Source organism: Callospermophilus lateralis, chromosome 1 (genome assembly GCF_048772815.1).
Source record: "Callospermophilus lateralis isolate mCalLat2 chromosome 1, mCalLat2.hap1, whole genome shotgun sequence".
In the NCBI taxonomy this organism is placed as follows: domain Eukaryota; kingdom Metazoa; phylum Chordata; class Mammalia; order Rodentia; family Sciuridae; genus Callospermophilus; species Callospermophilus lateralis.
In genome coordinates this window covers 157916952-157944923 of record NC_135305.1, presented here as the reverse complement: position 1 = coordinate 157944923, position 27972 = coordinate 157916952, and the positions used below count along the sequence as shown (strand labels likewise).

General features: G+C 51.3%; 1 protein-coding gene across 1 annotated transcript; it reads right to left on the bottom strand.

Moving 5' to 3' along the window:
- Bcl7a (BAF chromatin remodeling complex subunit BCL7A) lies at window positions 1–27972 on the bottom strand. The gene is made up of 6 exons (XM_076847212.1): window positions 27737–27972; window positions 21739–21820; window positions 18231–18327; window positions 12709–12876; window positions 5026–5147; window positions 1–2992 (listed from the first exon to the last, which is right to left on the bottom strand). The coding sequence occupies exons 1-6, from the start codon at window positions 27826–27828 to the stop codon at window positions 2921–2923; spliced, it is 633 nt and encodes a 210-aa protein (XP_076703327.1). The 5' UTR covers window positions 27829–27972; the 3' UTR covers window positions 1–2920.

The following is a 27972-nucleotide window of genomic DNA, read 5'->3' as shown; positions in this document are numbered from 1 at the left end:
TCATGATTTGAAATTTTCTTTTTATTTTCTGAAATGGAACCATTGTACATTGTACAAACCATATCTACTGATGGAATAAATAAGTGAAAAATTATACTGCTGTACAACACACCAAAAAAGAAAATCATTTAAGAGGGGGGAAAAATTAGGTAACGGTGAAAAAAAGGTCTTTATACCTCTAACCAGGTCCTCGGCCATAATGAACATTCCAAACCATGACACCTTTTGATGATGGGAGGTCACCACCCCATATGAATCCGTCATCAGCTTTCCGGGTTATGGGTGTAAGTGCCAGCACTTTGTGGAATGTGTAGCCGCAGCTCCCCCACCTTCAAGTTTCGTGGGGGAATTAAGTTTGCCCTGGGAGCCCTTTAGGCCACGGGGCCTGATGTCCATGGAAGGCAATCGCTTAGGATCCCCCACCCCTGGCTCTGACGGCTAAAAGGTCTTAGATTCCATGGTGGGGACGAGGGCGAGGGGTGCAGGGTGGGTGGGGAGCAGCAGCTCCGAGGAGCAGACTGCCTCGGGGAAGGAAGCACATTGGATTTCTGCAGTCTAACCATGCCACAGGGAAGGCCTTTCCGGCCAGCGTGGAGTGCAGGGCTGCTGGCGCTCTGCCTGGCGTGGCCTTGGCGGGGCCCAGCTGGTCCCAACCGCTGGCCCATTCCTACCTTCAGGCACTTCAGAGAAAAACTAATGACAGCCTTGGTACCGTGGACATCTTCATCCTCCACTGGGCCGGGTCCCCTCGCCTGTCCAGAGAGGCCGCATGAGCAGAGGAGGCCTGGCTGCCTTCCTGTCTCCATGGATGCTGTTGGAGTCTCCTTCAGCTGTCTGGGTTGTAACCTCTCGTTTTCCAAAACAGAAATAAATATCCAGATTCATCTTTCATCAAAATGGAGCTTTGCTGCAAAGAAAAAACGTTACCCTAACTCTACAGGATCTAGAGGTAAAGCCGCCTTGAGATACGTTGAGAGGTGGCGCCTGGGGTCACTTCCACGTGGAGGCGCAGAACACAGTTCTCAGCAGAACTGACCGCCTGAGGGGCAAAAGTGATAAGTACAAGGATTTTTTTTTTTTTTTTTTAAAGACAGAACCTTTCGGCATTGCTCACTTCAACATTAAGATTTTTCAAAGTTTTTTTTTTTTTCCTTCCCTTATTTCAGGAGACATTTTGCATGAGGTATTTGAAATTCAGGAACATTTTGATTCTTCTTGAAATGCAGGAAATATATACGCTCCCTTAAAAAAAAAAAAAAAAAAAAAACAATAGGAGCTTCACCCTCAGAAACTCTTAGAAAATGGAACCTGGCAGACACTTCCCATGGTGGTCGGGAGAAAGATCCACATATCAAAGTGGTACCTGAATATGCACCAATTAGCCCAAACACAAACAAAAACAAAAAACCCCAACAAAACCCGAAGTCCCCCTCCCACCCCCCAGTAACACACAACTCAAAGGGAGTCAGAACTCCAGTGCAGTAAAGAAAGCTGAGGAAAAGATTTACGGTCTGAGGAGTCCGTATGTTAATTAAGAGCAAACCAGGCCTCAAAACTCAATAGCTAGGCAGTTCATCCAAGGGGGAATCTCCGCTTTGAGAGGACCGTCCCAGCGCAGGCCGGGCACAGGGAGGGGAATTCAGTCACTCCTTTCTGGAGGGTGTGCAAATCTTTCCAATTCCTTGGTGCCTTGTTTCTGGCCTTTAAGGCCCAACCATCAAGGCCTGATCCCTGGTGGGGACCCGACGGCATAAATGTCCTGGGAATGAGATTCCATCCAACTGTCGGCTCTGAGTCAGAACATTTTGCAGAAGCGAGTGGGTTTCCTCCGATTGCAATCTTGCCTCTGGGGGCTGAGGGAGGCCAAGGGTTGGGGTGGGGGGCTGGTCAGAGGGCAGCAGGTTTCTATGGATTTGAAATCCAAGCAACATCCCGTGAGAAAGTTCAGCACCAGCTGCTCCTGCTGCCTGCTCCCACCTCCTGGCCCTGCTATCGTCTTAAGGAGACAAACACGCAGTCAGCCAGAGAAGCCACTTGGTCTTCGGAGGTCCAGGAGGAAACAGTGATGGAGGTGGTGGTGACAGTAGGGGCAAGAGGGTGGAAGTGCCAGAAAAATCTAAGGGCTTTGCATGTCCATCTGGGCTGCTGGGAACTTGAAAATACCCAGCCCCCAAGGCCCCGAGGAGGTAAGGGCATGGCCTGGACCCGAGGAGGCCAGCCCTTGAGGACTGGGCCCTGGCACCTATAATTCCTGGAGTCCTGGAGGCTGGTGCCAACCCCACCCAGGGCTCAGAGGGTGCCCAAGTCCCCCCTTCCAAAACTGGGCCAGCTGAGGAGTGTCTACTGTCCTGTAGCTCCAGCCTGCCCACTCCACAGCAGTCCTGGGCAGGAAGGAGCAGGGCGAGGAAGGTGGTGGCCGCTGCCTCATCCGGACTGAGAGGGCACTTTGTAAAGGGAGATGCAAAACAACCAGGAAACATGCCAGAGGTCACCTCAAGGGCACAAGGCACAAAAAAAGAAAGTGGAAGGAATTGGTAGAACAGTGAAAAGCCCCCGACAGAAAAGCGATTTCCTGATGGGTACCACCCTCCAATAGCTTATATCGATAAATAGAGAAGTGGGGGGGAAACAGCAGCAACACAAATGTGATCTTGGCTTCCGAGACAGTGTGGACGCTCCTGAGCGGTCAGCCCGCCTCCCAGGACAGCCGCTTTGGGGTTCGGGTGTTTCGCTTCACAGCAGAGTTCTTCAGGGTCTGAGAAGTTTCACCGTTCTGGGTTTTCTTGGATTTGCACTTGGTAAACTTGAAACATTAGTAGTCCTGTTCACGCCCAAGAGGAATGGCGCTCACAGCGCTTTCTAGGGTGAGCCTGCTGATGCGCCTGCCACGGAACGCGGACCGGAGGATCGAGCTCGGCGTCTACATCTCTTCGGAGTTCTGTTGAGAGGCCTCCAGCTTCATCTTTTTAGAGGGTGGCACTCCTTCCAAATCCTTGCGGGGAGAAGGAAGAACAACAGAGAGATGCGGGTTAATAAGCAGGGGAGGGATTCAGGCCCAGGAAGAAAGCAAGGGAAGGAGGAGCTGGCGGTCCCAGCCCCAGCCAGGCTTGCAGGGGAACGTCGCGCCCCGGTGCTTTCAGAGCTATGCAAAGCCCCTGCCTGGCCCTGACGAGCTTCTCACCCCTTCACCCCACCCAGAAGGGCCAGGCTTACTTGTGAGGCACCGTCTCATCTGCAGTGAAGTATGACGGTAATTATTTGGTACACCAGGTTCAGGTGCACCTGCCCAAGCCCTACGCAGTCTCCCAAGGCCCAGAACCACTGTGTCACCTGGACTATTGCTCCTCCAGGACACAAGTTCCCGGCCCAGGGCAGACCCTCAACCTTTGTTAAATGTACACACACGCACATTATTCTGGGGAACAGTCCGTAATTGTCAACAAATTCCCAAGACGTCCCATGACCCCCCCCCCAAAAAAAGATCAAATATCTACTCACCACCCAGTTACCTTGGCCACCTGAGAACACCCGAGACCAAGCTCTGGGTCACACTCCTCCTAACTCACCAGTTAGGCCACTGGCCTGGGAGACAGCCCGTGGTCCTTCAGCACTTTGCAGCCCCCATTCTTTCCATCACCACCACCTTTTAGCAAGTCCCATTCATGGCCTGCCCGCCTCTCTTGCTCACCACTGCCCCAGCCACTCCTGAGGCCACCACCTGCCTGGATGATGCGGTAGCCTCCACTAAGGCCTCCCGCATGTCCCCCAACCCAGCCCAAGCACCTTCCTAAGCCATCGGCCACACAACGGGCATGAAACCTCCCAACACTTTCCCTCTGACTTCAGAACAAAATGAGACTCCTTTCCAGGGCTGAAGAGACCAGGGGACCAGCTCCAGTGGACTCTCCCTCTCCCCTGGCCCTCGCAACCTGCCCCGGCCTCCCTTTCACCCCCCATCCTGGCTCCTATCTTGAGGCTGGAGCGCCCTTGGCTGTGGCTGCCTGGAAGCCTGCCATCACTGGCATTTGCACCCTTCAAACACAATTCCTCTCGCTCACGTGGACCCCAAGACTTCCCGACTCATCACTCTTCATCACATCACCCTGTGCCTCTCCCCACGCAGCACTCAGTCAGACTTTGCGTCTAGTCTGTGTCCCGCTGAGCTTGGTCTTCAGCCCATGAGAGCTGCCCCATGTCCCTGGTACCCAGCACACAGCAGTTGCTTGGTGTTAAATATGAAATACAGGCACTGGGCCTGAATACGGGCTGGGCTTCAGGCTTGGAGGAGGCTGTGTGAGCTTCTTCTGTGTGAGCTTCTTCCAGGCACCGGGGACTCTGGAAGGCCTGCTCTCTTCCTCCCTGAACTTTGTTTCCCTTAACTTAAGAGCATACAAACTCCACAGGGGTGTTAACCGGAGAAAGTGGGCTGTAGGGCTCCCAGGGAAGGTGGCCCTCCTTAGGTGAAGGGCCTTCTGTTTGGCAAAGCACCGGGCGAGGATGACGGTGAGGGAGCTCGGATCTGGACCTAGAGTTGACCTGCTCCACATCGGGAGAGAGACAGAGGAGACAGAGGAGCGACACTCGGGCCAGATCAAATATCAGGGAGGCAGAGGGGTCTTCCCAGTGCAAGGTGGGGAGGTGGGGATGGGAGGCAGCATGACTGATTCAAGCAGATGCTGATACTTGGTTATGACCCAGCAAGGGGCCCAAGCAGCGGCCTGGGCTCAGTTGCAAAGGACCCCCCAGCCTTTAGGTCTCTGAGACAAGGTGGTGCTTTTGTGGATCTGAAGCTGAGGCTGGGAGGAAGGACCCCCCACCCCCCAGAGGCTCCCAGGAGCAGGACCCATGTCCTCCTCCTCTATTGCTTGGCAAAGGCACCCAGGGTGACGGTCATGGACACTGCTTGATGGATAAATGGCAGTTCCAACTGACAAAACAATGAGAAAACACCTTTCAAAGCATCCCCAATAGCCCACCGGGCTCCCGGCCGCTCTGGCTGGCCCTCTGAGGCCTCGCTCCAGGTACCTGAGAGATTGTGGACATCTCTGCCGCCAGCCCCGACTCTGCAGACGGCTGCCGTTCTACTTTCTCTGAACTGTTCATCGAGTTTTCCATCGAAGACTGTGAGTTCTGCTCATCAGAAGCGTCTGGGAGAAAAGCAAGACGACAGAAGCTGTTTTCAGATACGTGAGATGCGTCGCCAGATGGGCCAAGTACTAAAAATACCAGGAACTGGGTACTCTTGTGGCCAGCATCTTTCAGGGCTGGATGAGCTGTGGGGTTTGGGAAGCCTCCTGTTTACTTGTTAGTGAGGCTGGGGGGTCACAGGCTGCTCCGGGGAACATCTATTAGCTGCCCCTCAGCAGGACAACCTCAGGATGCTTCGGGTGCCTGGCGCCCTCTGGTGGGCCTGATGTGCCCAACAATCATGGCTGTCCACTCCTTTCCCCATGGGGAGGTGGCTGGCAGGGAGGCTTTGCCCGGTTTCTGTATAGAACCAGCAGTCTCCTCGAGAGAAAGGACCCTTTATAAACATTTCTCTTAATAATATGGGTGTTCCTCTGATATCAGAGCAATGACTTCATGCCAGAAACAGAATACAGGAAAAAAAAAAAAAACACAACAGTTAAAATCAACCTGTCATCTCAAACCACCCACAGATAGCACAAAACAACATTTTTAGAGGATTTGTTCCCATTTTTTCTAGACTGTTCCCCTACGTGTCTCTCATTTTCCTACTTCCCTGGATGGCAATCACAGAGAAGTTTTCATGTCTTTACAAATTCCCTAATCACAAGAGCTTACAAGATGGCTGCCCAGCATTCCAGTTAGCAAGCCCTTATGTGAGATTCTGGCGATTTGGGGTTATTTCTCATGACTCAGTCTCCCTGCTTCCCCATTCCAAATTTCTTTGGCAGCAGGAAGGTGTGGACTGGAAGAAGGAATAGAGCCTTGGGGGGCGGCAGGAGCTGTGAGTTACCTGGAATTCTGGGACCCAGGGAGGGAACAGCAAGTTCCTACCTGAGCTGCTTCATGCAAGGTGCAGACAACAGACCATGTGGTTTGAAAAAAAAAAAAAAAACCCAAACCACACACACTAAAATACAAGGAATGCCTAAGCAACCCGGACTTACTTTCTGGGGTTTCTGAGGCAGAATATAAAAACGTTCAATAGGAGAAAAGCAGTCAGACTTTAACTGAAAGCCAAGAAAGCAATATGGGAACACAGAAAGAGCCAGTGGCTATTCAGGGCCCTGACTGGCTCGGGTGCAGAGGGCTAGAAAGCAGGGCTGCTAGGAATCGCAGGATCCTCCATCCAGGGAGGCCAAGACGGGATGAAGAGCTGCCATTGCCCTGTTCCTCCCTACTCTTGTAGCCATGTCAGGAGGCCAGCACTAGCCCAGGTTCAAGTGTGTGGTTCTGAGCTGGGCGTTTTTGTTTTTTTTTTTGTACCAACGATTGAACCCAGGAGTGCTTTACCACTGAGCAACATCCCCAGCCCATTTTTTAAATATTTTATATAGAGACAGGGTCTGGCTGAGTCATTTAGGGCCTTGCTAAGTTGCTAAGGCTGGCCTTGAACTCACAATCCTTCTGTCCCAGCCTCCTGAGCCGCTGTCAGGTGCCACAATGCCCGGCCTAGAGCTGGGCTCTTTTGTTGCTCCAAGGAAGAGTCAGGGTCCACCATCATCAGGGCTGGGCTCTACTTACAACCCAGTGTGTGGAGGGACACAGGATTTGGACGACAGATCTGGGTTCAAATACTGCCCATTCTGTCTCTGCCACTGGCTGCCTGTGGGACCAGGGGCTCTCAGTCCCAGTTGCCCCCTCTGTAAAAACAAGGCTGACAGTGCCACCCTATCAAAGTGGCTGTGGATTAAATGGAATGACATGATAAGGTCCCAAACTGTCAACTAACAGACTTGGGAGTAACTGAGGGATTGTTTAGGGTACAGAGCAAAACACTATAAACACCTGAAATTTCTTTGATGTTTTTAGTTTTACCTTTAAAATCCATGTTAATGGAAGTTCCTCAAAAAGTCAGTCAAAAAATTAGCAAAGCACCCAGCAATTTCACTCCTAGGTATAAACTGAGGAAATCTGAGGGGAGGGGAGGGAGGATAGTAGAGGATAGGAAAGGTAGCAGAATACAACAGTTACTAATAGGGCATTATGTAAAAATGTGGATGTGTAACCAATGTGATTCAGCAATCTGTATTTGGGGTAAAAATGGGAGTTCATAATCCACTTGAATCTAATGTATGAAATATGATATGTCAAGAGATTTGTAATATTTTGAACAACCAACAAAAAAAAAAAAAGAGGAAAAAAAACTGAGAAAATCTACAAGAGGGTCTCTTGACTCTTGTACATGAATGTTCACAGAAGCATTATTCATAACAGCCCCCGAGTAGAAAGAGCACAAATGTAAATGGACAGATGAATATCCAAACAAAATGTAGTCTCTCCATACAACAGAATGTTATGCAGTCATAAAAGGAATGAAACAGTTGGGTGTAGTGGTGGATGCCTGCCATCCCAGCTCCTTGGGAGGTTGAGGTAGGAGGATTCAAGTTAGAGGCCAGTCTCAGCAATTTTATTGAGGCCTCCGTCTCAAAATCAAACTGGAAAAAAAAAAAAAAAAGTTGGGGATGGAGCTGAAAGGTAGAGCTCCTGCTGGTATATGCGAGGCCTGGAGTCCGATCCCTAGTGTGCACACACACAAAAAGGCAAAAAGAAAAGAATAAAGCACCAAAAATGTGCTGACATGGACGAACCTTGAGGATACGATGCTAAATGAGAGAAGCCAGACTCAGAGGACCACGTGCTGTGTGATGACATTTATATGGAGCATCCAGAACAGGCGAAGCCATTGAGACCAACAGCAGACTGCTGTTTACCAGGGAATGGGGAGAGGGAGGAATGGCAGTGATGGACTCACGGGTACAGTTTCTTTTGGGGGTGAGGAAAATGTTCTGGAACTAGATAGAGGGGATGGCTGCACAACAATGTAAGTGTAATAATGTAATCAATGCCGCTGAACTTTCTTTTCTTTTTTTTTTGGTGGAACTGGAAATAGAACCCAAGGGTACTCTACTGCTGAGCACTTTTTTTTAAGTTGTATTTGGACACAATACCTTTATTTATTACTTTTATGTGGTGTTGAGGATCGAACCCAGCACCTCACATGTGCTAGGCGAGCGTTCTACCACTAAGCCCCAGCCCCAGCCCATTTTTTGACACAGGACCTCATTCAGTTGCTGAGGCTGACCCTGAACTTGCCATCTTCCTGCCTCAGCCTCCTAAGTAGGTGGGATTACAGGTGTGTGCCACTGTGCCTGGTACCAGTGAATTCTTGTTCACTTATAAATGGTTAATTTTTTTTTTTTAATATTCTTTAGTCACTGATGGACCTTTACTTGATTTATTTATATGTGGTGCTGAGGATCAAACCTAGGGCATCACACATGCTAGACAAGTGCTCTTCCACTGGACTAGAAACCCAACCCCACAAATGATTAATTTTTACATTTATTTCTTGATGCTGAGCACTGGACACAGGACCTCATGCATGCTAAGCAGGAGATCTACCACTGAGCTTCACCCCCAGTCATGAAATAGTAAATTTTGTGACTTTCATCTTAGTAAAATATGGAGGGGCAGGAGGGTGGCTTAGAGATCATGAGGGTGGCCTTTCACCCGGCAGATTCATGCTGCCCCTATGCTGAGCAGACACATGCCCCAGCCAGAGGCCTCTCCTGAGAGCCAGGCGGAGCTGGCCGTGGCATGTTTGGGGCTGAGGGCAGGAGTCCTGTTCTCTGAGTGCGCTGGTGCTGGAACTTACCCAGGGGAAATTTTTTTCCTGGAGCCTAAATTTAGTCCAGGGAGCTTGGACATTATGTCATTCCCTGAACTCACTCAGTAGTAAACAAGTTCAAAGCAAGGTCAATATCTGGTGGCCAGCCCGTCTGGTCCCAGTGTACCCACCTGGGAAGACTACATGGGCCTGTCCTGTGCCTGTGGAGGTGATACAGGCCCAGTGGCCTGGGGTGGCTGGAAGAGGACCCTGGTGGGGTGCAGGGACCAAACGTGGGAGTTATGAAAGCTTTAGCCCAAAATATAACTCCCGCAACTCAGCTTCAGTGGCCCTTAGGACAGAGGAGACGCAGACCCCGATTATGGGGAAACAAGGCCATAGACAGAGAGAAACCAGGAAGGCAAAGAAGCCAGGACATGGCTGCAGATGTGGCCACATGTGTCCCAGCACCCCCAGAAGTATTCTTCCCACAAAGGGTGAACACAGTGGTCTCTACAGCTGCCCAGGCCCTTCCTGCCCACTAGAGCCCCTCCCGTCTCCATGACTCCTTGCAGGGACCTGACAAGGGAGGCAACTTTTATCATCCCATTTTATAAACAAGGAAACAGGAAGTGGTATGGGAGGTGATGCTCCCTGTTCAAGGCCAGGCAGCCAGTTAAATGTCAGCCTCCATGTGACCACACCACCTGTCCCAGCCCCTCTGCCTTCCACCTGCCAAGCAACCTGACCAGGAAGGTGCTGGATGCTTGGCAGGTGTCCCATAACCGTGGGGGCTGCCGAGCGGGAACCAGAGAGAGGGCCTACCTAGTGTACGTGGAAGAGCTACAGAGAACACTCGGCTAGGGGAATCCTCTCCTTGAGGACACTGGGCAATATCTGGAAACATTTTTGGTGTCACAGCTGGGGGTGAGGAAGCATCGAATGGGCAGAGAGCAGGGATGCTGCCCAGCACCTTATCACGCACAGGAGGCCCCCATGGCCAGGAACTACTCGATGGTGCTAGGGCCACGAGCCCCTGCTCTAGGGGAGTCACCCTACCTACGGCCTCCCTGGAACAGATCCCAGCTGGATCTCCACATTTCAGTCCCACACATTTCCCCCACCCTTTTGGTGGGATTGGGGATCGAACCCAGGGTCTTGTGCTTGCTAGGCAAGCGTTCTACCACTAGGCCACATGCCTAGCCCTTTTGACTTATTTGAAAATCGGGTCTGCCTCAAATTTGTGGTCCTCCTCCCTCAGTCTTCCAAGTAGCTAGGATCACAGGCGTGTGCTACTGGACTTTTTTGTTGTGTTGGGGATCAAACCCCGCATGCTAGGCAAGCACCCCACCACTAAGTCACATCCCCAGCTCTACCTGTATTTTTTTTTTTCTTTTGCACCAAAAATTGAACCCAGTGGGGCTTAACCATAGAGCCACATCCACAGCCTGTTTTTTTTTAACTTTGAGACAGGGTCTCACTAAGCTGCTTAGGGCCTCACTAAGATGCTGAGGCTGGCTTTGAACTTGCAATCTTTCTACCTCAGCCTCCTGAGCTGCTGGGATCACAGATGTTCGCTTCCATGCCCAACTAGCCATGTTCTCACTGCATGTGCCCTCTGACTACACAGTCCCACTGCCAGGTACAGGTCCTACAGATCTACTTGTACCTGGGCAAAGGTGCAAAGAGATATGTGTATGAGACTCCCTGTAGGGACCACATGTTAAAAAAGAAAAAAAAGAGAGCTGGGTGCAAGATCAGCCTCAGCAATGTAGTGATACTCTGTCTCAAAACAAAAATAAATGGCTGGGGACATAGCTCCATGGTACAATGTTCCCAGCTTCAATCCCCAGTACTACAAAAAACAAAACAGCCTTCTCAGACTTTTACTTTTTCACTTTGGAGAGATAAATGAATTCAAGAAATATCTTAATTTGTCTTCTAAATCTTCAATGAGAAAAACAGTGATTGTGGGTAATACATGTTGCTTTGGCCTTGGTGTGGGAAAGGCAGCAGGGAGAGGTGGGGAGTGTGGTAATTGGAGCAGACAGCCCTACTGCCCTTCTTCCAGGAGCAGCTACTTCTCCACTCCTGCTTGTTGGTGCCCCTGGAAAAGCAGGCCCAGTATTGCCAAATATTCTGATTTTGGGAGAGAAGGTAGAAATCAATCTTAAGTGAAATTGTCCAGTTTTTAAATTCTGACATCACGTTTGAATTTAAAACAAACAATAGTCCTGGGCTTCATGGCCACCTGCACACCCCACAGGCTGGATCTAGTCTAGGACCTCTGCTCTTGAGGGACAGGAAGCAGGTTGTAGCTGTGACTAAGACCTGGGAGCCAGCACAGAGCCTCTCTGGGATGAGGACGAACTCTGCAGTAGGGGGTGGTCCTCCCCGAGAACCTCACCAGCTGCTCGCAAGGCACACCCTGGGATGCAGGCACCTGCCCAGGGAGCTCCAGACCTGCCTGTCTAGGCCAGCCTCTGCTGTCCCTCCCTGCTGCCCTCAGCCCATTTCTCATGCCCAGGTGCACCCATCAACACATGCTCTCTCCTAACACTCTAACACACCCTCCAACAGACCATCAGGACAACTGTTCAGTTTCTTAGGGTTCACAGTGGTGATTCTGTGAGAGGATGTTCTTAAGAGGCACGCTTAGGGACCAACTGCCCTATGTCTACAGATTCCTTTCACATGGTCCTAGGGAAAAAACTACAGACAAAGCAGAAAGAAAAAGAAACCCTCAAATAACAACTGCCAAATTTAGCTGGCAGATACACAGGCATGTATGATGCTATTTCCATTTTTTGGCAGGGATTGCAAAATAAACACACACACACCCCTACGAATGCAGGTGTACACCCAATCTTCCCTTCACAATGAAACCACCTCTTACTGCCCCCTCTGCTCTCGCTCTGCCCTGGTCACCACCCTCTCCCACTGGGACAACTACTGCAGCCTCCTCACTGACGTCCCCTCCTCCACCCTGGCACCCCCATCACCTGTTCCTAATTCTTCAGGTCCTGTCATCCAAATCTCCTGTGGCTCCTGTCTCACCCGCTGTAAAAATCCAGGTGGGCATGGTGGCTTTACGAGTCCACCACTCCTGACCTCGTCCTACTGTTCCTGTCCCGCTGACTCTTCCCCAGCCATGCAAAGCCCCCTCCTGCCCCAGGGCCGTCACACTGCCTGTTTCTCTGCCAGCAAAGGTCTCCCACAACTTGCCACTCGTTCAATTTGACCCTCATCTACTCGGTGTCACCTCAGTGAGGTGCTTCCTGACCACCCTATTTAAAATCATCACACCTCCTGCCATAACTCAGTAAGACAGTCTGTTCCTCTTTTCTGTTTTATAATTATCCCCACACATCTTTAAATACTGAATTATCTGATTTTTTTAATTGCTGCAAAAGAATACCTGCTCCAGGAATTTCTCATTTTTTTTTTCTTTTTTATTGAGGGTGGTGGTGGGGGTACTGGGGATTGAACTCAGGGGCCCTCTACCACGGTGCCACATCCCCAGCCCTATTTTTTTTTTTTTTGGTGGTGCTGGGGATTGAACCCAGGGCCTTGTGCTTGCAAGGCAAGGACTCTACCAACTGAGCTATATCTCCAGCCCTCACAGACCTATTTTGTATTTTATGAGAGGCAGAGTCTCACTGAGTGCTTAGGATCTCACTAAATCCCTGAGACTGGCTTTGAACTCACAATCCTCCTGCCTCAGCCTCCTGAGTTGCTGGGATTACAGGTGTGCATGACTGCACCTGGCAGCTTCAGGTGTTTTACCTTCCTTCTTCTGTCACTTTCTGGGGCTGGCTGATGGCAGGGCCTCCTTGAGTACCTGTGCCCTGACTGAACGCAGGCTGGCTAGAAGGAGGCCCTTCTGCACCCCAGCCACGGCAGGCACGTACCTTCAGCCCCAGGGTGCTCCTTCCCGTCAGCCTGCGCCTCGTCCGCTTTGGCTTCCGTGCCGTCGCTGGGCATGGCGGAGTTGGGCTCTGGTGCAGGGCTGGAGTTGCTGCTGTTCTCCTGTTTGATGGGGGAGGCGTCTGCTAGGGAGCTCTGGTTGCTGTTATCGTCTGCACAGGGGGAGAAACAGGCACAGGGTGAGATCCCACCGGGCCAAGGAACAGCAGATTGGGGACAGCGTCAGCATCCCTTGATGCCTCAGGCCCCCCAGGCTGCTCTCCAGGGAAAGGTCTGGGCAGTTCCTCTGGAGCTGACCACCCAGAGCCACCCCACATGCTCTGTGAAGCAAAGGATTATGGAAGCTGGCCCAACCTTTCCTGGGTGGCCTTTACTGTGTATGGAGAGAGGGGCCTGATACATTGAACATCTTTGGGGGACACCTGAGACCTAATTCTGGGAGGGGAAAGCCATAAAGCACTGTGAAGCACACAGCATGACCCATGAAGCAGCCTGCCAGGGCCTCCACCAGAGTGCATCAAACCTCTGCACTGACTTCCAGGTGACCCAAAATCAAAGGGAGACAGGGACCAGGTAGCAAGAGTAGGCTACCTAGGACAAGCACCCAATCTCATCAAGTCACTGTCATTAAAAAAAAAAAAAAAAAAAAAAAAAAAGGAAAGAAAAAGGACTGAACCAGGCATGATGGTGGTGCATGCCTGTAATCCCAGGCACTCAGGAAGCTAAGGCAGGAGGATGGCCAAGTTGGAGATCAGCCTCAACAATTTAGCAAGGCCCTAATAGACAACTGTCTCCAAATTGAAAATAAAACAGGCTGGGGATGTGGCTCAGTAGTTAAACACTTTAAAAAAAAAAAGACTGTAGGTGTGACATGGTATAGGGGTGAAGTTCTTGCCTAGTAGCAACCTGGCATCTAAGAGGCCCTGGGTTCCATTCCATCCCCAGCACATCTCTCCCTCTCTTTCTTTCTTTCTCTCTCACATACACACACACACATACCAAGGAAAAGCAGGGGAGATTATTACAGATTTACAGATTAAAGTAACCTAAGAGACTTTAAGACTAAATATGATATATGGAAATTATTTGGATTCGGTTTGGAATGTGCCAGCTGTAACCCATTTTGGGACAATTGGGGAATTTGAATATGGCCTGGATTTTAAAAGCTATTAAGGTATTATTGTTAATTTTGTTAGCAGTGATAATGGCACAGCAGGCAGAGAGAATGTCACTCCTTGGCAATGTGTTCTGAAATGTGTAGGTACAGACTCCAACATCGTGATGCACGGAAATTGACTTGAAAATTTGTTAGCACAGGCTGCAGACAACCATCACGGCTCCCAGAACTTCACACACAAGAGCTGTTTTTGAAAAAAATATGTAAATGATATGTCAATTAAGAAACTTAACACATTAAAAAAAATTGATGCGGCAAATATGGGCTGGTGCTCATAAAAACCAAGGAGGGAGCTCACAGGGGCCATCACGTTACTTTCTCTTCTATGCTCTACAATGAAACTTTTCATAATAAAAAGGAAAAAGCAATGGGAAGTAACTGGGCAGTTACATTAGTGGTGAGGTGGTGGCAGAGCTGGGGGGTGCCAGGGCACATCTCCCCTTGTCCTGCAGCGATTTCAAAAATAACACCATAATCTGACACTGCCTTTCTGGACCATGCTACACTCCGGGCCAAGGCCAATTTTGTGAAAGTGAGCATGGGGGGCAGCAAAGCACTCTGATAGCCCTGGGCACCTACAATGAGGCAGGCACTGGGCAAGAGCACTTAGTTGCCTGTTTTTGAGATAGGATCTTGCTATGAGGCCCAGGCTGGCCTCAAACTCCTGGGCTCAAGTGATCCTCCTGCCTCAGCCTCCCAAGCAGCAGGGATTACAGTTGTGCGCCACTGGACATAGCCATGGGGATTAATCCTCTCAACAACCTACCAGGCAGTCAATGTTGCCATGTTTACTGTATGGAGGGGGAAACTGAGGCTCAGAGCGGCAGACACACTGGTTTAGGCTGGTCTGCCCAATTCCTAGTTCTGTTTCTCTTGTTTACTCAACATGCTGCGGAGGTGCCAGGCAATCACACAGCCCAGCTGGGTTAAACTGGATCTTCCTTTTTCTTTTCTTTACCTTTATTTTGTTTATTTATTTTTATGTGATGCTGAGGATCAAACCCAGGGCCTCGTACATGCTAGGTGAGTGCTCTACTACTGAGCCACAATCCTAGTCCAGGATCTTTCTTTAAGTATACTTTGGGGCCCTCCTTACATAAAAGCATCCTCTTATGAATTCTGGACAAAAAAACAACAAAAAAAGTGTGTTCTCCTGATTTACCCTGCAAGAAAATCTAAAGTTCTTTCTTATGCAAAGATACATGTGCATTTACGGCATTAACAATGACAATATACACTAATGCTTAACGAGCTAGCTGCAGAAACTGGCCTGGAACTTGGTAACAGCAGGACTCTGATACCTGGACCCACTTTAGTGGAATCCTGGGGACCAAAGAGCTCAGTGCTGATGACCCCCCAAGCATTGTGGAACACCTGTTGGGCCCATGTCTCCCATGTCTCTCTCTCAGCCTTCACACCTGTCTTGTTGTACGTGCCCTAGAATGGAAAGGATGCACGAAGGTGGATGTGGTGCTCACATCCTGGGAGCTCCTCCACTCAGCATTCTGAATTTCTGCATTAGTTCAGGCTGTGAGCCTGGATTCTGCCTGTGAAGGACTTCGAATGCCAGCACTGGGATGAGATGTTACAAATTTTCCAACTTCAAGTTAGGCAAGTCACTTCATCTCTCTGAGCCTTAGTTTCTTCATCTGTAAAATGGGACTTTTATTAGATTCAAATGAGGTAATACTCGAAAACAGGCCTGGCATGATGCTTGGCACGCCGTGATGATTTGGTAAGTGGTAGCTGTTAACGTGCCAAGGCTTGAGAGAGACTATCATTTAAATCCTCACAATGAGTTTATGAAGCAGGCACCACCATCCACTTTCTACAGATTAAAATGAGACAAACCCCAAGGCCAGAGGAATGCCACAGTCCAGCCTGAATCTTGGGTCAGGGTGGCTTCTTGGGTTCCTGAGAGAGGGGCTGCTGGGCGATGCCTGGGAGCGAAGTCACATCCCAGCTCAAAGGTCCATTTTTGAAAAGGAAATGAATCTTGACCATGATGACATGGATACTTGAGGGGCTTTCTCGACATGTTAATGGGCAGTGAAACCCCATGTGCCTTTCTGAAGCCAGGTCTTCCAAAAAAGCAAGCCTTCCTGGGACCTGGAGCCAGGGATTGGGTCTTCCAGATTTCTTCTCCCAGAACAAGACAGGTGTGGGGGTCTGAAGGCCTTAGAAACTCCAGTGAACTCCTCTTCCATTTACTTACTTAGTTATTTCTCTGATGCCACCTTGCTATACAAAAGGTTTGGGATGGACAAAAGTACAGACATTGAAATCAAAATCGAGAGGTGGATGGCAGTAGGGGTGGCAGGCACTATGACCCCACGGGCCAGCCAGGTGACAGAATAAGGCGAACCTGGTGGGCCAGAATCCTCCCTACAGAACAACTGTTCCTGCTCAGCTGGCCACTCCCAGGGTTCTAGATCTGACTCCACAAAGGGTGGTAATAGAGCTGATTTCCTGACTTATAAATATTAAAGGCTGCTATAGTTTGGATCTCAAATTCCCCAAGGGCCTACATGTGAAAAGCTAAGTCCCTATCACGGCATGATTGGGAGGCGATAGAAACTTTAATGTGGGGTCTGGTGGAAGGCGGACGTGCCCTTGAAGGTGACCGTGGGACCTCAGCCCCTTCCTCTTCTTCTTTCCCACTCCCCTCTCCACACACACACATCTTAGCTACAAGGTGAGCAGTTTTGTTCTACTTTTGCCACGATGTGCTATCTTGCCACAGGTCCAGAAACAATGCCCGTGGACACTCAAGCCTTTGAAACTGTGAGCTAAGAGAAACCTTTCCTCTATTTAAGTTTATTAACTCAGGAATTTTGTTATAGTAACAGAAGCTGGCTAACATAGAAGCTAACTCAGTTTTGTAAAAACTTTACACTGGAATCTCTGAGAACATTTTTCTTGTGGGGTTGGGACAATCAGGAGGGGACATAAGGAGGCCCACCGGCACTAGTTGGAAACTATCTGGGGTTTTGACGTGGGCTGCTTACATGGGAATATATGGTTTGTGAACGTTTCATAGAGTCATATGCTTAGGATTTGAATCCCCCCATCCCCCGCAATAAAAAGGTAAAAAGAGAAACAAACACCAACAAGGTGTGAAAATGAGAACCTGGGTAAATCACATTTCAGCCTGGATTTGATACATGGGACACAGGTTACAAATTTTTTTTTTTTGGGGGGGGTACCAGGGATTGAATCCAGGGACACTTTACCACTGAGCCACATCCCCAGCCCTTTTTATTTTTTATTTTGAAATGGGGTCTAGTTAAATTGCCAAGACTAGCCTCAAACTTGAGATCCTCCTGCTTCAACCTCCCAATCACTGGGATTATAGGTGTGTGATTGCTGGGATTACTGGCATGTCCCATGGTGCCCAGCTCAAGTTACAACTTTTGAAATTAGATAGCAAGAAACTGAATGTGGTGGCACACCCCTGTGATCCCAGCAACTTGGGAGGCTGAGGCAGGAGGATTGAAAATTCAAAGTCACCTTCAGCAACTTAGCAAGGCTCTAAGCAACTTAGTAAAACCCTGTCTCAAAAAATCAAAAGGGGGTGTTGGGGTTGTGGCTCAGCAATTGGGCACTCACTCTGCACCTTCGAGACCCTGGGTTCGATCCTCACCACCACATAAAAATCAATAAAGAGGGGCTAGGGCTGTAGTTCAGTTATAGAGTGCCTGCCTCACACGTGTGAGGCACTGGGTTCGATCCTCAGCACCACATAAAAATAAATAAAGATATTTTTTAACAATAAAGAAAATAAAGGTATTGTGTCCAACTAAAAGAAACAAACATTTTTAAAATAAATAAATAAATAAAAGGGTACTAGGGATGTGGCTCAGTGGTTAAGTGCTCCTGGGTTCAATCTCTAGTACCAAAAAAGAAAGAAAGAAAGAAAGAAATCCATTTTGGAGCTTCCTAGTAGCAAAACAAAATGGGAAAAAGAAAATACAGTCATTTATCCGGTCAGCCAGACCCAGGAGGGAAAAAGAAACATATACTCCTCCCCCCCAACTCCTCCTGGGCATACTGGGCTATAGAAACAGCGGTGAGGTTTCTGGTCACGGCGGGAGGAGAGGGTCTTATTTTTGTCTCTGGTTTATTTTGCTTTCTGGCTTGGTGCACTGGGGATAGGAACTTCCTCTTCTCTGCAGAGCCTTCTCCTTGGCACAGAGGCCTCTTGGTCCTGCCCATCCTCCTACCCCTTGCCTGGAATGTGAACAAACCTGCTAGAGAAACAAAAACACAACTGAGCGCTTCCCAAGGCCCAGGGACCTGGCAGCTGAGGCAGTGGCGTGGGGAGCTCACCGTGCATGTCCATCATCCCGGGGGAGGAGCTGTTCTCTGGGGTGGTGACCTCGGAGCCACACTTCTCGTCCTTGCCTTTTTTCTTATTCTTGTTTTTCTGGAGGGGAAAATGGAGCAGAACCAAGTCACTGAATCACATGTGAGGACACATGTGCGAGCGACCCCGGGGAGTGCTATGAATGTTTTATTCCATTCCATCAACCTGGAGCCCCAAACTTCTGCAGGGTTTTCTTTCGTCTGCATTTAAGTGTGTGCCCCTAGAAGCCAAGCTCTGGGCCTCCTCCACTTTGGAATCAAAGAAGGGAGATGGCTGCAGCTGGCCTAGGTACAGCACCCTGGGAAATAATCCCTTCTCTGTGGAGGGATCACTAGTGGTCAGGCAAATGCTGCGGCTGGCGGCAATTGTCTCCGCCTCTAGGAAGACTGGCAGGTGCCAGGTGAGGCCAGGTGAACCCCGGAAGGCAGTGGTCACTGATTCTCAGTAGCTTCAGGTCCTCGGGGGCTGCCTTTCTCCAAGTGTAGGGAAAGAGCAAAACCCCAGAGCAAAAACCTATGCTACTCCGTTCTAGTTTTCAGTGTCAGGATGGATCCCAGGACCTCAGGCATGTTAGGCAAGAACTCTACCACTGAGCTGCACCCCCAGCCCCCATTTTTCACCACAGGAACAGAATCATGTTGGAAACCACCTGTATCCATCAATCAGAAACTCATTAAAATAAATAAATGGTATACAATGTAACAACTACAGAGAATATGGCCCACTTCCCCTGTACTAATAGGGAGCCATCTGCAAGAATATTAACCTATGAAAATATTTCAGTATTTCTAAGATGTATAAAAGAAAGGTGTGGAACATGTGAATTTCTCATCAATGGTGAGAAAGGGACAAACATGGGTGTTTCCACGGTTTGTAAGCTCAGGCTCCCTCTGGACGGATAAAAACAAACTGGGAACACTCCAGGGAAGAGAAGTGGGGTGAGGGTGCATGCGAGGAGGACAGGCATATCATAAGGAGAGCTATGTTAGGGCTGGGATTGTAGCTCAGTGGCAGAGCGCTTGCCTTGCATGTGTGAGGCACTGGATTCAATCCTCAGCACCATATAAAAATAAACAAAGGCATGCTGTCCATCTAAACTACAAAAAAAAAAAAAAAAGCCATGGTAAAGTGTAATAATACAGGCTGGGGATATAGCTCAGTTGATAGAGGGCTTGCTTCACATGCCCAAGGCCCTGGGTTCAATTCCCAGCGCCACGACAGAAAAAAAAAAAAAAAAAGTGTAAATACACAAATGCTCAGAGACCAGTGGTTACCAGGGATGCAGGGAGTGGGGAACAGGGAGTGAGTGATCACGAGTATGAATGTTCTTTCTGGGGTGATACAAATGTTCTGGAATTGTAGTGGTAGTGTTGCACAACCAGGGATATACCAAATTGAAGTGCACTCTTTGAAAGAGTGAAGAATGTGGGGTGCAGCTCCATGGTGGAGCGCTTGCCTGGCAGTTATGAGGCCCTGGGTTTGATCCCTAGAACTGCAAGATTGAAGTAAATTTTGCAGGGAGCCATGATGCATGCCTGTAATCCCAGCAGCTCGGGAAGCCAAGGCAGGAAGATCATGAGTTCAAAGGCAGCCTCGGCAAATTAGCGAGACACTAAGCAACTCAGAGACCCTGTTTCTACATAAAATACAAAAAAAGGTCTAGGGCTGGGGCTCAGTGGGTAAGCGCCCATGGGTTCAATCCTCTGTACCAATAAATAAATAAATAAATAAATTTTATAGTATGTAAATTGCCTTAATTTAAAAACATTTTAAAGTAACATTTGAATTTTTGAAACATTTTACATATTTGCAAGAATGAAAACTTCCAGAGTTCTGAAGTTTAAAAAATGGTATTACTGTATACTAATTGGGTATTATTTAAAACAATCAGGAGCTAATCACCCACAATGCAGATTCCCCAGCTCTAACCTCAGAGATTCTGATTCTGTTGTCTGGGGCAGGTCCAAGAATCTGCATTTTTAATCAAGATGCTCAGCCAGGCTGGGAACCTTGGCCCCACAGGGAAAAGGGTGGGTGAACTGCGCATCACATCTCAGACAGGGAAAGGCATGGTGCTTCCAGAGCTGATACCTCATGTGTGCTCAGTGAGAAACCCAGGAACTGGACAGCAAAGCCCCACTACACAGAGGAGGGAGTGGAGTCCCCACAGGGTGGGGTGACCAGTCCAGCCTCATAGGTTAAGCAGGGCTGCTCTGCCTGACTGCGAGTCCAGCACTCTTGGCCCAGTCTGGAGCTGCCCCGTCCTTCCGACGGCCCCTCTATTCCATTTTCTCCTTGATCATATTCCACTTGGCACTTCCCTGATGTCTGTTTCATGCTATTCTATAATTATCTTCCCCCAATGAGATTAGAAATTCCTTGAGAGCAGGGACCACATCTTCTCAAAAGCAACCGGCATTTCTACACCACTTAATGATGAGCGAGGACCAGGCATGGGCCAGAGCCAGGAGCCACCTCCAGGAGCTGGGCTACCCTGCTCTTCCTCTGGAGACTTGCGGAGGACCAAGTCTCAGTGCCTACGCTAGGAGCCCAGGACAGAACCAGAAGGGAAGACAAATACCGAAGCCCTCAGCCCCACACTGACCCCCCTGGGGCAAGCTTGCCAAACAATACCAACATGGTGTCTCAGCCCTATTAGCAGGTGACTGGCACCAAAGCTAGGAAGCTGGGAAACCCTCTTTGCAATGCCTGGCAGCTGCCTGCTGTGGATCCCTCAGGATCCAGCAAAGCCACCCCAGCTCCCTCGAGATGTCTCAGGAGACATAGTCCCACCCCGCTTAACTCCTCCCAAGAGCCCAGGCAACCCTGGACCAAGCTTTCTCACTCCTAGGGCCACCTGTCACCAGCAGCTGCAATGAGCAGAAGGCTCCCAGGAGCAGGCAGCATGTACTTTGGAGTCAGACAGACCTGAACTCCATCCTTGGCTCAGACACTAGCTGTGTAACTCTGGGGAAGTGGCTTCACCTCTCTGAGCACGTGTCCTCAATTGTATAGAGATTTTAAAAGTTCAATTCCATAGGTTCAGTATGAAAAGTAAATGAAATAATAAGGTGAAGCATGAGCTCAGGGCCTGGCAGATGTTAAATGCTCAGGAATGGGACCACAGAGTAGGGAGGGTGGGAGTGGCTGTGGAAACCACTGCCACCACCCCCAAACCATGGTGTCCTGGACCTGGGGAGGGAGCAGCCTTGTACTAGCTGTGTCTCCACTGGCAAACCATGGGGCTCTCAGTACAGAAGACACAACTTGCAGGGGACACTCCTGCCACTCTGGGGCTGGACTATGGAGGAAGGCAGGGACACAGGTCCAGCAGCCTCTCTGGGTTTCAGCTGGGTCCCTGTGCTTGCAGGTTCCCTTGGCTCTGGGAATGGCAGCAGATAGGCCCTCTCCCCACAGTGGGAGGAGCACAGACTGGCAGCCCCAGCTCTGAGGCCAACCGCACATACTCACATCATCAACTTTTGGCTCCGTCACAGGGACCCATTTGTAGATTCGTAGGGACGTGTCACCAACAGTCACCCACTTCTTCTCCCTGTGGAGGATGAGGAAGAGCCCATCATTAAGGCGGCTTGGAGTAGGACCCTGCTCATCCCTGTGGCAGGGTACAAGTCACACTCCTTGGAACAGTAAGGGAACAATCCCTGATGGCACAGAGGTGGCCTTGACCCCCAGCTCTGCCCCTTGATAGCTGGGGACCCTTGGCAAGTCACATCACTAAGGTAAGCCTCATCCTGCCCTCCTGAGAGCAGAAAGCACAGTGGCCCCCGTCCTCTCCCGCCATCTGCCTCTTGTAACAGCTCAGAGGCTCTAGAGAGCAGCTTCCTGGACAGAAAGGGTGCCCTCAGAGGTGACGCTGGGGGGCCATGAAGGGCAGAGCCTGGCCTTGTGGGGAGCATCTCTGTGCCCCTACCTTCAAGGTTCTTCTGCCCTGTCTGCCAGGCCACCACCCTCTGAACTCTGAAGGACAGAATCCAGGCCTCCAGCTGCAAGAGGCAGGTTTCCAGATGAGGAGAAAATTATAAGCCACAAGAAGGAAAAGGGGTGGTAATAATTACTGCCCTCTCCACCACCACCACCCTGCTCTGCGCCATCGCCACTTTCTAGATCATTGCTGCTGCCACAGAACTTCCGTCAGACTGTGTCACTTCCTGCCCCACTTACTCAGAGCCACACACCTAAGGGGACAGAGGCTCAGGGACAGCTTCCAGGAATGGAGCTTGGGTCTGAACTCTGATATTCTGGCCTCCAGCTCTGCCATCTCAGAGAAGTGGGAAGTCACTGAGGATCTGCTGAGGGCCTGGCAAGGAACCTGGCTGATTCTGGGGACTCATGGGAAGCCCTTGGGGCCAGAGGCACACCTGGCGCAGGTGGTAGAGCCTCCAGGGACCCTCAGTAACTTCAATGATAACAGTTCCACTGGAACTGAAAATTACATGTGGTACGAGGACCTCGAGTTGCCTGACACATTGTTTTTGGCCTTTCTGCCCAAGCTCACCCCTGGGTCTTCCCCTCTGTGGGTGCAGGGCCCATGCACACTCAAAACCAGCTAACCAAAACCACAGACACCTACACCCCTGACCTCTGCCCGCGCGGGTCCCACATGTCCCTGCAGGAGGAAGCTAGGGCTTGGCTTTTATTACACTACTGACCACTTCTAGGGCCTTCTATGTGTTAAGCACCAGACATACTTTCTCTAATCTCTACAAAACCTTGGGTATCAGGAAGTGGTATGTGCCCATCTGACAGAGAAACCAAGGCATGGAGAGGGGAACTCATTCTCTCCACAGCCAGTGTCCAAACCCCTGGAGCCATGCTGCTTTTTGGAATAGTCTGTGAGGCTGCCACCCTCATCCCTCTTACCAGGCAGAACAGACAGGTCAGCACGATCCCAATCTTTTGCCACCTCCATTCCAAATAATCAGAGGGTACCTGAAGGGACAAGGATGTTTCCAGAAACACCCTCTGTGATAAAGAGAGCCACAATCATAATGGCCACTGTGCACCGAGGGCCTGGTGCATGTGAGGCTTCACGTCAAGCACTTTAGACTCTTGGCCAGAGATTCCCAAAAGGTGGAAAAAGGGACCACTGTCACCACATTTTGTAGGTGGAAAAACAGGAAGCCCAGAGACCCCTCTGCTGAGTCCCCAAGTTATCAGAGAGACAGGAAGCTGTTCTCCTGGCAGTGGACATGGAGAGGGCTCCTGGACAGAAGCAGGAGTGTGGAGAACCCCATTGGGCACTGGGGCTCCACCAGCCACTTCCCAGGGAGAGGGGCCTGGAGCTCAGGTGTGAGCTATGGAAGGAGCTCTTGGGAGGACAAAATGGGACTTCACAAACACGTGGGACAGGAGCCCAGGCTCAGGGGAGCAGCTGAGATTTCCCATACTGCCGCCAAACCCATTACCCCAGGACACGCAGCCCCTCCCCAATGAGGATACTAGGCTGTTCCCACCACCTCACAGTCAGGGTGACAAACGAGCAGCCAACAGACGTGTTTTGTTTGGCCTGCCGAGTACTTTTAAAAATTTGAATCGATTGCCAAACTTAAAAAAAAAAAAAAAAAACTCCACATAAAAAAATCCAGACTTCTGGCTACTCTCAAAAACTTGATCTGGACCCACATGCCCCAAGGCATGCCAGCTTGCTCCAGATGGCATGATGTAGCTCACTCAACCCCCCCCCCCACCGCCAACTCCCACCACCTGTAGGCATTGGGGCCAGGATTCAACATGACCACAGGGCCGTACCCCAACCTAGCTATGAAACTGCCCCTCATAACAATAGACTGGGCTCAAGAAGCAAAAGCATGTGAGGTCTCCCCCACATTAGGAACACACCCCCGGGCTCCTATATAAACTATAAATACCCTTCCTGGATTCTCTAGGCCAAGGCCAAGTTCCAATGTTCTCCTTGGTCCAAAAGTAAGGGCTGGCCAAGGAGACCATCTGGGGATTGCCCCCCCATCCAAGGGGACCCTCTAAAGAGAGCTCTCTCTCCCTCACTTTGTATCCATGCCCAGGGTTGGTCCTGACACTTTAGGCCAGGCCTCATCCAAACCAGGCGCAGGCCCACTTTACCTGCTTGTATTGGCAGGAAGGTAGGTAGCTGGGACAAAACCCCTAAGGAGTCAAACGAAGCCCCAGGCTCAAACTCAGGTCTCTTCCAGAGACAGGTCAACAGGCCTCAGTCTTCACAGCAACTCGCTGAGGGAAGCCTGCAAGTGCTGAGCCGTCCCGGTTCTACGCTCACCTTGCAGCTCAAGCCTTTGCCTCCCAACCCATGACGCCCCTTCCCCACCTCTTCTCAACCCACACTGGGCCTCATACCCCTGGCCCAGTTTGCCCAAACAGAGACCCACCATTTTGCTTTTGCTTCAGCCATCTTCTGGCCTCACACTCCACAGCCTACCTTCCTAGGACAGCAGATAGAAAGGAGGCCACTGCTAGCTGCTGGCTTCTTCTGCAGGGGCAGGGGAAGGGTGGGCCTGGCAGGGGAGGGGGTGTGGATTTTGAGGGTCACTGATGCTGAGAAGAAATTCCCCCCTAGGTTTAAGCACTGACGGGTATGCCAGACAGCTTGCTGTCCTCTGGATGAAACGCAGAACACACGCTGGGGGTGCAGCTCAGCGGTAGAGCATGTGCTCAGCATGCTTGAGGCCCTGGGTTCCTTTCCCAGCACTACAAACAGATGAACACAGACTTCCTAGTTACATCTGAACTTCAGAATAATGGATAATTTCTTGATATAAGCATATCCCAAATTTTTTATTGAATACACTTACACTAAAAATATTCTATTTTTTTGGGGGGGGGGTACCAGGGATTGAACCCAGGGGCTTACACATGCTAAGTATGTGCTCTACCACCCAGCTTCCCCCCCACCGAGCAGAAACATTTATTTTTAAAAATTATTTTGTTGTTTATCTGAAATACAAATTTAACTGGGTGTTCTATATTTGCTAAATCTGGCAACTCTCCCTCCTAGCCAGTGGTGAAATGCATGGTTGGTGGCCAGTTAATAAACAACCCCAAAGCCTCTAGGGCTAACTGGAAGACCCATTCTAAAGGCTCAGCAAAGCCAGATTCAGCTTCTCAGGGTCGCTGGAGAAACCTGGGCAATGAGACCATGCTTTCTGCTTATAAGAGGAAAAGGGGGGAGGTGCAAAATTCAAGTTTCTACAAAGTCCACCTTATAATAAGGACAACATTCACAAGTGCTCCTGTGAGCGGGACAATGTGCTTTTGGAGACATGACCTTAACCACCTCCAATAGCCCCAGGATGGGAGAGAGCCACTGAGCCCCTTGTTGCCAGGGTTAGAGAACTGAGTTACATGGACTGCCCAAGGTCACAGCAAAGAAGTGAAGCAGAAGCTCAACCAGGAGGTCCCAAAGCCTGAGGTCTGTAGAGGACTCCAGGTGCTGTTTCCTGAAACACAGGAACGGACTCTGACAGATCCCCCTCCCTATAGCGGTGTCTGGCCAGGACAGAGAGGCCGGCTGCTCTGCAGTCTCCCGGGTAGAAAGCCCCAACCCTCCATCTGCCCTCCCTGCAGAGCAGCTGGCAGCCCTGGCTGCAGCTGTCACTGGGTGCAGGAGCCTGGGCAGGGCTGAGAACCTGGGGCAGGAGGCCCCACCACGCCTCCAGGAGCTGAGAAGGGCAGCTTGCTTGGTCCCTTTCTACCCTCCAGGCTGGTGACAGCCAGAAGGGACACAGGCCCAAACACCAGCTCTTTCTTTGCACAGGGGCTGAGGCAGGGAAGGAGGTGACTCCAGCCTTCCCACTGGAAGTCCCACAGGAGAGAAGGTTATGGGTTGTTTTCCTGTCTGTATTTTGGCCTGCAGCTGTTTCTGCCATTTTTAAATGGCTCCAATTGGGCACTGGGCGCCCTGCGCGGCAGGGGAGCTCCTGCCGGCACCTAAGACTTGGATCTCAACTTTGGAAAGCCTCTCCTTCTCACGGTTGTGAAAATTCTTTGTCCCATTGGAGCCAAACCCAGCCCACGGCCGGGCATCCAGCCATCCGCAGACAGCCCTTTCCATAGGAGGCCCGGGAGCACGTGGACTTTATTGATTTTCCCCTTGCCTTTTTGTTGGGTTTGACTCAGAAAGGACAGCTAACTTGTGACACCACCTGACCGGAGGCTCGCCCCCAGTGGTTTTTAGAGACCAAGGCGTACTCAAAGAAATGACACCCCCAAATATAAAGAGAGCCTGCCGTGGGGCCTGGTCAGGCTCTAGAATTTTAGTAAAAGGTCAGGATAAGCCCGCGGGCGCTGACACTCAGGGACACCGTCGCGGCTGCTCCTCTCCCTCCCGGACTCTGGTGAAGCCGTGGGAAAAACATAATAAAGTTGAAATCAGGGAGCGGGGAGTTTTCAACAAGTCCAGTGCAACCTGGCGATCTGCTCGCGCCTCAGGCCTGGCCCTGGGGTCGCTTCCGAACCAAACCCTGCCGAGGCCATGAAAATGTGCCAACCCACTGATTATAACGAGGCCACGCCGGACACGATCTAATTTGAGCTTGAAAAACACGCCCGGCCCACGCCGAATCTCGCTGTTCTCCAGCGCGGAGAACAAAAACAACGGCTCTCCCAGCAAAACAAACACGAGCTCCGGGTCGGGGAAGGGCAGATGCGGCCCAGAACCGGTTTCTGGCTCTGAATATGAGCCGGCCCGCGCCCCCCGCGCTCTGGGCGCCGCGCAGAGCCGGGTGGGTCGTAGGTGCCCCGCGCCCCGCGGCCGCCCGCGCAGCTGCCTCCCGGCGCTCGCCCCCATCTTTCTTCCTCGCCAAGAGCCCTCGCTCCAGGCAGCCCAAAGCGCTAAATTTAAACGGCTCGCGCTCCGCAAACTCCGCAGACTCGAGGGCGCCGGGCCTGGGAGGCGGGGAGCGGGCGAGCTGGGAGGGCAGGAGGGCGGGAGGCCGGGACGCTGGGCCAGCGCTGCGCCGCCCGGGGCGCGCGGGGAGGAGACGGCGGTGGCGGCGGCGGCTCGCTCGGTGCCTGCACAATGGAGCTCGCGCTCTGCCCGCCGCCGCCGGCACCGCGGCCTCGGCGCGCGGGAAGCCGCTTTCATGTGACTTGCACAAAACGAAATGGCTTCTGGGGCCGGCCCCGAGCCCCCCTCCCGGGAGCCGAGCGCCGCGGCGGGGGCTGCCCGCCGCTCCAGCAGCCCGGCCCCGGGCGCCCGCCGCCTCCGGGCTGCCGCCGCCGCCGCTCCAGATGGGCGACAGGCGCGAGCGCACCTGGGCAGCGGCCGTGGCCCCCGCCTGGCGCAGGTGACCCGGCTCGCGCGCCGCCCGCCCGCTCGCCCGTCCTCGCCAACTCCGGGCCCGCGGCCGGCAGGGCGGCTCGGAGCGCTACGCCCCGCGGCTTTCTGTGCCAGGGTAGGGTTCCAGGCGGCCGTGGCGCCCAGCAGCGAGCGAGCGGGCGGGCAGGATCCTCGGCTTACCATTTGCGCACTTTCTCGATAGCCGCCATGACCCTCTTGATATCATCTTTGGCCCGGCTCCTGGTCTCGGCTCGAACCGACCTGCCCGACATGGTTCTGGCGGGGAGAGAGGCTGGGGGAGCGCGCCCGCCGGGTCCTGCTCGCGCTCCGCGGCGGCCACACTCGCGCCCGCCCGCTCACTCACTCACACACAGACACTCACACACTCACACACATACACACACACAAAGCCTGAT

Coding starts and splice junctions, on each gene's coding strand:
- Bcl7a (XM_076847212.1), bottom strand. CDS start 27,828: ATGTCGGGCAGGTCGGTTCGAGCCGAGACCAGGAGCCGGGCCAAAGAT. Junction 21,821..27,736: donor ATCGAGAAAGTGCGCAAATG/GTAAGCCGAGGA, acceptor CATCCTCCACAG/GGAGAAGAAGTGGGTGACTG. Junction 2,993..5,025: donor AGATGTCCACAATCTCTCAG/GTACCTGGAGCG, acceptor TCTCCCCGCAAG/GATTTGGAAGGAGTGCCACC.